Source organism: Podarcis cretensis (genome assembly GCF_951804945.1).
Source record: "Podarcis cretensis genome assembly, chromosome: 17".
Lineage (NCBI taxonomy): Eukaryota > Metazoa > Chordata > Lepidosauria > Squamata > Lacertidae > Podarcis > Podarcis cretensis.
In genome coordinates, this window is record NC_137187.1 from 27,925,358 (window position 1) to 27,937,501 (window position 12,144).

The window sequence follows — 12,144 nt, forward strand, 5'->3', positions numbered from 1 at the left end:
TCATTGCCTTCATTATGTGCATTGTCATATGTGGGACATAGAGCTGGTTCACAAGTACAGGCTTAGGCATCCCTTTTATTTCTCACTGCTTGCTAACCTCGCAATTGAATATGTGAACTGACTCCATTGAGTAGTTCTCTCACTCGCTTGATCTCACGCTCTTTAATTGGGAACCAAAAGGGATAATAACAATCAAAACCAAGATTGTAAGAAGTTTTTTATCAGAGGAAATATGAATGTGATAAGTCTTCCTGAGGATCAACATACAAGTCACTAATTGGTACTAGCCAACTGACAGGTGCAAATAGCAGCTAACAACATTAAAATGATACAACATTCTAAAATCATTCCATTACAAAATCAGTTCAAATCAGATTAATGGCAACCATTGTGCTAGAGTTCTGTGAAGATTGCCAAAGAAGGGGGTCAGGCTGTGCCCTTGCCAAAGGCCTGGTGGAACAGCTCTGTCTTGCAGGCCCTGCGGAAAGATGTCAAGTCCCACAGGGCCCTAGTCTCTAGTGTCAGAGCGTTCCACCAGATCAGAGCCACAGCCGAAAAAGCCCTGGCTCTGGTTGAGGCCAGCCTAACCTCTCTGTGGCCTGGGACCTCCAAGATGTTTTTGTTTGAAGACTGTAAGGTCCTCTGTGGGACATACCAGGAGAGTATGGAACCAGTTTCAACTTACTTTTGGGAACCTAACATGGTACCTTGGATTTTGGACTTCAACTCCCATCAGCCCCAGCCAGTATGGTGGAAGTTGCAGTCCACAACATGGGCACCATGTTCTTTAACTTGGTGGTTTGTGCATAAAAAGTAATGCTAGAAGCAGGGCCTCACTGGCCTCATTGGGTCAAGTGAATCTCTATAAAAGTTTATAATCTAGTTCCTGGCCTGCATGAATGTATGCAGGAGAAGATTTAGCTTAAAGAGGGGGGAGATGTGGTTCATTAGAAATTAATCTAACATACTTACATTGACTCCAATAACCCTCCCCTTTTATTTTTGGAACCAGTGCGCAGAGCAGTCACCAAGCGTCATAAAAATAAAGGACTATGTGGTTTAGTAGTTTATTATATTAACCTTGCAAACCAATTATTTAGGGAGCTGCGGATTGAAGACCCAGGGTGTAGCTTTCCCATGAATTAAAATTTGGTGGGGGGGGTGGATTAGACTGTGGAGTTAGGTTGGGCCTGGTGTTGAACAGAGGGTTTTCTGAGCAAAGAGAGCGCCAAAGGACAGCTCCGCTTCTGCTGTTTGTTTAACTTACACTCTTCTCACAAGTAGGCTGTATGTAATGGCTGCCATCTCACATGCAGTCAGGTCGCTCCCATTCACTTCAGTTGTGATTCAGGCGACCTGATGCATGGCAGTTGCTGCAAATGTCAGCAAGCTCTGAGGCCTCTGCCGCTTCTGTTGTCCTCCAGTGTTCACAGACGTGCGGGGGTGGCCTTGAGAAGCGGGAAGTGCTCTGCAAGCAGCGCATGGCCGATGGGAGTTTCCTGGAGCTTCCAGAAACATTCTGCTCCACTTTGAGGCCCGCCTCCCAACAAGCCTGCCAAAATGAGGACTGCCCCCCTGAGTGGCTTCTTTCAGACTGGACGCAGGTATGAGGTAGCAGTAGAAAACAAAAACAAACAAACCGCAGCCTTGGGTGTCTCTAGCACTGGGTAGCCAATGTGGTACCCTCCAGATGTTTGGGACTGTGAATACCAGTATATCTGAAGGAGCTTCTCCACCCCCATCATTCTGCCTGGACACTGAGGTCCAGTGCCAAGGGCCTTCTGGCAATTCCCTCCCTGCGAGAAGCCAAGTTTCAGGGAACCAGGCAGAGGGCCTTCTCGGTTGTGGCACCTGCCCTGTGGAACGCCCTCCCACCAGATGTCAAAGAGAACAACAACTACCAGACTTTTAGAAGACATCTTAAGCCAGTCCTGTTTAGGGAGGCTTTTAATGTTTGATATATTACGGTATTTTAATCTTTTGTTGGAAGCCGCCCAGAGTGGCTGGGGAAGCCCAGCCAGATGGGCGGGGTATAAATAATATATTATTATTATTATTATTATTATTATTATTATTATTATTATTTATTACCATCAGCTCTAGGCAGGATAGCACAGGAAGTCATGGGCATCTAATGAAGCAGAATGCTGGAAGATTCAGGATGGATAAAAAAGTGTTTTTCATGCATTGCATAGTTGAACAATGGCACTCGCTCCTCCACAGGGACACCAACTTCAGGGGGCCCTGGGAGCCCAGGCACCCACAGAAAAAAATTCTGTTGGTGCCCAGCCTCCATCCCCACCCCTGCCGCTGTGCGCTGGCCACCAGTTTCGAAGTCGTCTTTTTCTGTGTCCTCCCTGGGGGGCTCTTAGGCAGACGGCTCCCACCACTCTCACTCATCCAGCCAGCCTCTGACATCTAATTTTGTCCCCATCCTCTTCCCTGATGAGTTCTGCAAAGGCAACACTAAAACTAAGGAGAAGGTAGCTGACTGGCAGTGCCACCCTCTAGGCAGGTTGTAAGGAGAAAAGCAGGTAGGTTGGGGCTGACCAAAGGCAGGCTGAGGTTGATTGGGCAGTGCACCTTTTGCCCTCAGTGACCAGCCTTCACTGAATGGCTGGTCAGATAGGTCTCCCTTTTCCCCTGATGTTCTTCCTGAAAGTTGTGAGGTGTGTTCTCCTAGTAGCCCTAGTACACCTGGCTGGTGGTAGAGACCTCAGTGTGCTTTGCTGAAGGGATGCTGTGTGTTGACATTTCCATTTGGAACATCTTTGCAGAACCACCATAATAAGAGTTGGAGATGGTGGCTTGTAAATTCAGAACTTCACCATGCACATTCTAGGTGGGTCTGGGGGCAGGCGAGGAAGTGAGTGATAGTTTGTCCTGGTGCTCAGGTTATTTCCACAGAGGTACAAATTCATTGATTGCTAGTTCATTGGCTCTATACTTATGCAAAACCAGCCTCGGTCCAGTATACCTGAAGGAACGTCTCCACCTCCATTGTTCAGCCCAGACACTGAGGTCCAGCACTGAGGGCCTTCTGGCGATTCCCTACCCTGCGGGAAGCTAAGTTACAGGGAACCAGGCAGAGGGCCTTCTCGGTGGTGGCGCCTGCCCTGTGGAACGCCCTCCCATCAGATGTCAAAGAGAAAAACAACTACCAAACTTTTAGAAGACATCTGAAGGCAGCCCTGTTTAGGGAAGCTTTTAATGTTTACTAGGTTATTGTATTTTAGTGTTCTGTTGGAAGCCGCCCAGAGTGGCTGGGGAAACCAAGCCAGATGGGCGGGGTATAAATAATATATTATTATTATTATTATTATTATTATTATTATTATTATTATTATTGGGTCTGCCTTTCATCGGAACCAGGTGTGCAGTGGGCAGCTAGAGGAGACAAGAGCAACAACTGGAATGAAGTTTGCTACAGCTGCCTTTCCGCATTGCCTTGTCTGCAGCAGAACACCTGTGTGTGCTGCAGGAGGGTTCAGAGCATGTTTCAGGGAATGCAATCCATTGTAGAAAAGCTTTGTGGGCCACACAGTTGTGCTGTGTGAACTTAGAGCACACTTTGGAGAGGGCGTGGCGCTGTGGGTTAAACCACAGAGCTTAGGACTTGCCGATCAGAAGGTCGGCGGTTCGAATCCCCACGACAGGGTGAGCTCCCGTTGCTCGGTCCCTGCTCCTGCCAACCTAGCAGTTCGAAAGCACGCCAAAGTGTAAGTAGATGAATAGGTACCGCTCCAGCAGGAAGTTAAACGGTGTTTCCGTGCGCTGCTCTGGTTCACCAGAAGCGGCTTAGTCATGCTGGCCACATGACCAAGAAGCTGTGCACAGGCTCCCTCGGCCAATAAGGCGAGATGAGCGCCGCAACCCCAGAGTCGGTCACGACTGGACCTAATGGTCAGGGGTCCCTTTACCTTTACCTAACCAGCACCTCCCCTGTAACACTGCAGAGAAAGACTTTTCTGTCCTTTCTTAGGCTGCATACACATTACCAGTTTAAATGCAGAGAAGTCCTCTTTTCCATTCTGATCAAAGCTGGTTTGAGGGGAATGAATTAAAATGCAGTATTTCATTTGAAAATGTAGGATAGATACAGGTGTGGCGAATACCATGAGTGCATGGCTTCCTAGACCAGCAGATGCAGAGGAAACGAACATGTGTACACAGCCTTATCTTCTCTCTAAGGAACCACCTGACAAGCCTCGCAATATAGAATACTCAGGCTGCAAAAAGGCCCTTGCCAACTTCAATAAACACTTTGTAGGAGAGCATTTGTGTAAAGCACTGCTCTAGTCTTGTTTAATGATCCACAACCGAATACATCTGTACTTTGGGTTTGACATTATCGAGTGATTGCTGAGAGAGAGAGGCTTTCAGGTAAGAGATGTCTGGAGCACCTAATAATAATAATAATAATATTTGCACCCCGCCCAACTACCTGGGTTGCCCCAGCTACTCTGGGTGGCTTAAACATATATAAAAGCATATTACTTAATCCTAAAACCAAGTAGGTGTTCTTCTCCTTGCCGCTGCCAACCCCTCTTTCACTCAAGGAGAAAGTTAATAGCTTGGTCGATGAAAGAAACCCATCGTGCCAGGATGTGTTTGTGTGCTTGTGTGTTGTAGAGGAAGCTTAACTAATTGATAATAATCTATCCTGCCAAATAAATAGATTGTATAAGGCAATCTGCTGCTAGGACATGCCCCCATTATGAGGCTAAAGCAGGCATTCTACCCCCCTCCTCAGGCAGTCATTTTGCTCATCAAAATGTACGTAAAAACCTACACAACTTTCTGCATAATGGCATTTATATTATTTTTCAAAAGGGGGTTGTTTTCTTCTACACCAGAGAACGTTTTGGCGTGTCTCTCCCACCCCCCTTTTTTACACCTATAACCATCCTTGCACGAGTATTAGAAAGTTATATTTTAAAGCCCAGATTCAACAAGAGCCATTTATTTATGTGGTGCACACACAGCAAGGGCAAGCAGAGCAAACCTGGACCCAGATACTCGCAGCTGCTACTGGATCTGCACATAGAGTTTATAATACTGCATCTGTAACCATGTGCACAGGGCTCAAAGGAAGGAGAGCCCCTTTGCTCAAGAATGCAGGTCGTTCATTGGAGATGGAGATGGGCCCGTCCATCTGTCTTACGATTTAGATAGCTCTTGGTTATCTGGGGCTACAGCTTTTGGTAATTATTAATACCCGTGCCTTACTTGCCACATGCCCACCCTGCCTTGTGCAAGGCTGAATCTGAACTGGGGTCCATGTGAGCATCATGTCTGCTTCTCTCTCTCTCCCTCCCTCCCACTCGCTGTTACCATGTTAGTCATCAGCCGCTTCCAGGAACAGCACCGCAAGCAAAAAACATAAGAGGCAGCATTGGAGTTCTTTGCAGATGTTGGCAAGAGTGCAGGCCTGTTAAGTTGCCTGCATATTAGTTACACCAAAGTGATCCTGTGTATTCCATAGCCTGCCCACTGGAGTAGCTAACTTTTCCTGAAGACAGGATGGTGAGAAGCAAAGGAATGGGAATCTGTCTTCTTATACCAGCATGGGTAGGACTTCCCATGTTTAGACGGCTGCAGGGAGGCAGCTGTGACTATGCATGCTTGGTTTGAACAACAGCCACATGATGTCTTCCCATATTATTTTCCCATTTAATCCGCATTTACGGCTTCCATGGAAAATCCAGTTGTTATGTACTGAGCTTGGATCCTAGAACAATAGGCAGGTAGGATCCTAGAATGCAACAACCGGATTGGCCTGCAGGAGCAGCCCATTCAGGCCCCAGGAGGAAGTTAATCAGCCTATTAGGTCAGTAGGATCTTAGAATGCAACAACCGATTGGCCTGCAGGAACAGCCCAGTCAGGCTCCAGGAGGGAAGCAGAGTCAGCCAATCACACGGGACCCATTGTGTAAATAATGTATATAAAGCCTGAGATTTGGGGAAAATTAATTCAGTGTTTACGAGCTACAATAAAGAGCATGAAATCACTACGCGACTCCGACTATATTTCACCAATTAAAACAAACAACCAAAACCACGAACAGTGCATCTGGATTAAAATGGTGGGTGGAGACAGAGAACACCATTGTCACGAGGTTGATGTTTTGGGGATACTGTGAAAACCTTACATGTATGAGCATTACCGAGTCCACCAAAATCTGCAAAGGGGAGTTCCCTTCTGTACAGAGTATTGCACCCTAATATTTTAAAGCATAGTGGCCACAGGAAGAGATTATAGTCCATGCACCCAGCTGCCTCCGACCCTTTTCTCTGCACCTCTTTGTCTTTTAACATGTGACCTTCCTAATCAGCTCCTTTTTGTGCCTAGTGTTCTGTGAGCTGTGGTGAGGGAACCCAGAAGCGAAATGCTATTTGCAGGAAAATGCTAAACACCGGGCTTTCTGCCATCATCAATTCATCGCTGTGCCCGCCCTTGCCGTTCTCATCATTGGTCAGGCCATGTGCAGTAGCAACCTGTGCAAGTGAGTATAGAAAAGCAACTGGGGCGAATGGGAATTCTGAGGGTTTGTGGCATCTCTGTGATCAAACAGGAGTTTGTATAGCCCTTTACTCAGTAACAATTTACTGCAAAGCACCTGGAAGTTCAGCAGTGCTGAACTCAATCAGCACAGTGGATTATTTGCCCTCTAGATCCCATTCATAAGACTTTCCCATAATACTTTGCCTGTGTTCCTTAAAAATCAGGCAACAAGTTGAGAAAAGGCCTTAATGACTAGTTGATGCACACACAGAAATCTGAATCAATGGCAAGGTGGCTTGTGACACAGTCCATGGTCTACCCTGGGAGTCTGCAAATATAGATGTGGGTGAATTATGGACCAAAAGAGAGAGAGACCTTATTGTGGCTATTGCTGGACTATAGCTGTCACCATCCCTGATATTTGGTTGTGCTGTCTCAGGGTTTGATTCAGTGAGAAAATGCCCTCTAATCACTTTGGGGCAAATGGATTCCATGTTTTCAAAATGATAAAACTTTCATAACATTGCAGTTGTATTCAATTGTGCCTGAAATTCCCAGGGCTTGTTTATTTTCCGTGAAGAAGATACAGAAGGGTGGGGGTCCCTTTCCAAATAATAATAATCGGGTTCAGCGTTCCAGAGGTTTGTGGGTGATGTTTAACAGCGTCCCTCATTGGCAGAACTGTTCCACCCATCCCTTGTACCCTCAGTGCACCCCCTCAAAAAATATGGTGGGTGTCGCCCTGTGTGTTTAGTATAATGTCATTTAAGATTAGTACGCTACTCATGTATCATAACTTTTGCCTGAAAAATGGAGAAGTACAGTGAGAAGGAAAGAATTGGGGGCCTTGCTTGTATAAGTTTGCAACAGCTGTGATTTATACATGGATGGGCCATTCATAAATGCTACATTGGGATTTGATTTCTAAGTGCAAAATGTAACATTATTTTCAAAATCCATGACCCAGTCCTCATATTCTTTTCAGTTGTCTGGCACAGAGATCTGAACTGCAGGGACCCACATAACTAATGAAGTCTAATATTATCCACCGTGGGGTTTTCAACCCGCTCGAACTAGATTTGTTCTGCTTCACATTACACCCTCGAGACTCCACTGCATTTATTCCTCCTTGCTGCTCTCAGCTGTGGGGCCTCACAGGGCTGAAACGATGAACATTTAACTTTCGCACCTTCCTTGTATTCATTAGATGTGCTCCTTCACGGAAAGTCCTTCGGCAAAGGGACATGCATTGCTGTTTTCTGATTTGGGGGAGGGGCTGCAGCTGCCACCCACTTATTTGTTATAAATCATAATAGCTAAAATAACAGCCAGTGCCAGAAAGAAGCTGTTTATTTTGTTTGATGAGGTGCAAACGACATTTCTGGACAACACTGAGGTGCTACTGAAAATGATATCTCCGTGCTGATTTTCCTTCCTCTCTCCTAGATTAGAGTGTAGTGCCCCATGCCATGATATAGTGCAGGCATCCCCAAACCAGCTATTTTGGGACTACAACTCCCATCATCCCTCGCTAACAGGACCAGTGGTCAGGGATGGGAATTGTAGTCCCAAAACAGCTGGCAGGCCGAGTTTGGGGATGCCTGATATAGTGTATGACCCCATGATATGTCGTTCGAGCTCCTGTTGCTCTGTCCCAGCTACTGCCAACCCAGCAGTTCAAAAGCACACTAGTGCAAGTAGATAAATAGGTACCACTGCAACGGAAAGGTAAACGGCGTTTCTGTGCGCTGCTCTAGTTTCACCAGAAGTGGCTTAGTCATGCTGGCCACATGACCTGGAAAGCTATCTGTGGACAAACTCTGGCTCCCTTGGCCTGAAAGTGAGATGAGCACCGCAACCCCATAGTCGCCTTTGACTGGACTTAACAGTCCTTTACCTTTACCTTTACCTTTACCTTTACCTTTATCTTTATCATGTCATGCTCTCTTCGGCCCTCCCTGCCTCCTGCCACAGCAGCAGCCGATGTTGTGGAAGTAGAACAGGAAGTGCACAATCTGATCACAGCATATCACAGATGAACTGGAACAAAATGGGAGAGAGGGGATAACCCAATTCTAGTTTCCACCCGAACTTGCTAGGCTGAGAATGGAGAGATGATGTGGTTCCATTTCCAAACATTATTAATTACATTTCAGGATACCAGAGGCCATCTCACAAGCAAACCCCTCTGATCATGGCTCAAAAGAAAGTCTTCATCCAAACAAGGAAACAGAGAAAGCTGCACTTCGTTGTTGGCGGGTACGCCTACCTTCTCCCCAAAACCTCCGTCATCCTCAGGTGCCCCGTGAGAAGGTTCCGGAAGCCAATGATCACATGGGAGAAAGATGGCAAGCGGCTCATCAGCTCAGCTCACGTGACTATTGCTCCGTATGGATATATGAAAATTCATCGGTTGAAGCCCTCTGATACGGGGACTTACACCTGCACAGCAGGGCTGGCTCGGGAGCATTTTGTGATTAAGCTCATAGGAGGCCACAACAAGCGCATGGCCGCCTTGTCACTTGGGATGATGAAAGAAGAAGAAGCCACAAGGAAGGCCAGCTTGAACGAAGCTTTGCACGCCCAGGAGAAGCATCAGAACAGAATCTTCTTCAACGGGAGCAAAACTGAGAAACGGGGGCTTCTTACCGACCCTAGCAGCCGGTACGATGATATTGTCTCCAGGCTTTTGGAGTACAGAGGCTGGCCTCGCGACCACCCAGAGCCATGGGAAGCTCAGGACTCTGCGGAGAGAAACATCTCTTCTGAGGAAGATCAAGGCCAGGAGTACATCCTTCCTTTCACCATGGTCGCCAACCAGGATCGTTTGGACGACATCCTGAGAAACTTGTCCCAACAGCCAGAGGAAGTTCAGGATGTCTATAGCAAGCAGCTGGTTGCGCAGCTGGCCCACGAAATTTTCAAGAGCCATTTGGAACATCAGGAGTCCCTTTTCAAAACGCAAGGGAGCAGGGTCAGTTCTGCTTCGGTGGAGGTCCCGTTCAGCAAGTATTTTTCCGAGTTCACCAGCTCCTTGAGAACGTCTTCGGCTGAAGCCCACTTGTCCTCATCACCAGAGCTGACAAACAGCTCGCGGGGACCTCATAGAAAGCCTGCCATTCTCAAGAAGATATCTGCGGCACAGCAGCTCTCCGCCTCCGAAGTGGTCACCCATCTCGGACATACTGTCGTTTTAGCTAGCGGGACACTAAGTGTTCTTCTTCACTGCGAGGCGGTTGGGAACCCAAAGCCCACCATTAGCTGGGCAAAGAATGGAGAGGTTGTGCAGTTCAGCAAAAGGTAACAAATTCTGTTGATTTTACCTTCCCAAGGATTAAGCTATGCACTTCCTTTGTTTTCTGTTGTAGTATTTATCCTTTGATGTTCACAGTTCCTGTTCTGGGAGCACATTTTGCAAGCATGCGCACACAGTGTGGAGTGGTACTGTCCATGTGATGACCACTGATTAAAACCTGTCTTTGTTATTCAGTGCATGGATCAATACCTTCCCCTATGGAGAGATCAATGGGGAGATCCCCACTGTAGCGCAATAAAATCTGGGGAGCTAGAAGCCTACCCCCACCCCTTGGGGTAACAGGGTCATTTCGGGGGGGGGGGTTTACATTTCTGCCACCACAGTATTTCCTGAGGATTCATGTTCTTTGTTTCATGCCTCCCCTATGGTTCCTACAGCACTCATCCCAGAACTGTAAATTCTGCCCTTGCAAAAAAAAAAAAAAAAAAAAACCCACTGCAGCTATCATTTTGCAGCTATAAATTGTAAAATTTAACACACTTCACTCAGATGGAAGTAGCCAGTTCTGCAAATTCTGGCAGAAAGTTATAGACTGTTAATATGAATTTAACTTTAAAGATTCCCTGCATGAAATACCTACAACTTAGCAGGTTTAATATATTCTGGAGGGACTCTTGTGACTTTAAATTTCATCCACTTCGGCCAAAAGCAGGGGAAATTACAGCCTTTTAAAAAATAGATTCCTGAGTACAGTAAATGGGGAACACAGAACTTTGTTTAATAAAGAGCATATTTTTAAAAGCACCCTGATGCCACCTGCCTCCTTTCTGATAGCCTGTCTCTGGCTGATTTTGATTTTTTATTTAAAAATGTAGTTTGAAACATAATTAGCATAGAATCTTTTTAGCAAGATTGATGATTCACAGTGAAAAGGAACTGTTTAATTGTTCGAAGGGCTTAGGGGTTGTCAAGAACACCGGGGGGGGGCAGATTTCAGTCAAGACATGTTCCCTCTCCTATGTTGGCAGGGAGAGAATTGCTTCACCAAGAACGCTACTTCTTCATTTCCGAACTCTTCATGGACAATAAAACCTGTAGCCTGAACTGTCAAACACCCATCTGTAATAAATTCCTCCGAGTTCTCTGAATGATCAGCGCATAGTGATGATTATTAACACACCCAAGTGAAAAATAATACCATTTTAGGTTTGGGTTAAATTGGTGAAGTGAGCAGTCATTATTAACAGCAGCTGCAGCTATATATGGGACCCATATATGGGAAAGTTTCACATGTGATAAAAGGTACAGCCCCATCATTTACAATTGCTAAAGTTTCTTCCAGGCCAAGTCCAACCCCCTGCCCGCTATATAACACAGGCACAACAGAGTAGCACATCTTATGCATTAGCTTTGACTTGTGGCATCCTTGCCCAAAAGTTTGCTTTCCATTGTTTTAAGGGGGCTTGAGTCATTGGGAGAGAAGCCAGTATAAGGCAGCTTCTAATTTGTGCAAAATTTGTTTTTAAGCAAAACTCCTTTCTGTGTCGTTTTCTTACGACTGGAGATATTTGATCATGTATCTGGGGCCTTGTATCCTCGCTATGCTTTCAGCTGTGTGTTCATTTGTGGCGCTATGCATGCACAGGGTTGGGTGGCCATATGAGAGAGCGGCTTAAGACCTGCTAGTGTGCTCAGAGACATCTGCATGAGTTGACGTATTTACAAGGCAGCCATCCAAGAATCTGCTGCCAGTACATGTTTCCTCTATGCGTAAGTTATGGGCCTGAGGTTAAATATCTGAGTCCGGTCACCGGGGTCAGCCTAGGAAATGAGAAGGCACACAAGAGTCAACTCTCAGAGCTAAAATTAATTTTAAATGGCTGTTTCTGTCGAGGATCTAGCAAGTTTGTGATTTATTCAAGGTGCAGTTCATCGCTTGCGGGTTAGACACAGAGTTAGCTTGCTTGCTGCTCTCCCTTTTCTGTGGCTAGAAGCTCTCCAAGTGCAACAATTTCTGCAATTTGCTAGCATTTGCAGCATTGTTGCTTTTTAAAACAGCATTTTCATTCATTAATATTGTTGTTATTTCCCTGGCACATGATACATTTGATTTTTACCACTAAAAGCAAAACGTGTGTGACTCTCCCACCCTCAATGTAAGAACAGGAATGTATTTGTTATGAAAAGCACATGCAGTCTTAATCAAGAATAGGCCTATGGTATATATATTTGATTGGACATTGTCCTGTAAAAATATCTTTCTGGCCTGTAGAGAGTTGCATGCACAGATTTGCATAGCCAGTGGTTACATCCTGTTGGGAAAGTGCCCATAAAGTGAATAATAATAATAATAATAATAATAATAATACACACATTCTGTTTG

The 12,144-nt window shown here is 45.8% G+C and overlaps 1 protein-coding gene across 3 annotated transcripts in view; it reads left to right on the forward strand.

The window, feature by feature from the left end:
- ADAMTSL1 (ADAMTS like 1) overlaps nucleotides 1-12,144 on the forward strand; it is a 496,501-nt gene that overhangs the window by 425,803 nt on the left and 58,554 nt on the right. For 2 of the 3 annotated variants that reach the window (XM_079959104.1, XM_079959105.1), the window contains 3 exons: nucleotides 1,425-1,604; nucleotides 6,353-6,506; nucleotides 8,662-9,805. In XM_079959104.1, the coding sequence (XP_079815230.1) occupies nucleotides 1,425-1,604; nucleotides 6,353-6,506; nucleotides 8,662-9,805 (1,478 nt within the window). The remainder of the gene's footprint in view (nucleotides 1-1,424; nucleotides 1,605-6,352; nucleotides 6,507-8,661; nucleotides 9,806-12,144) is intronic. The other variant, XM_079959106.1, reaches the window with a different exon arrangement.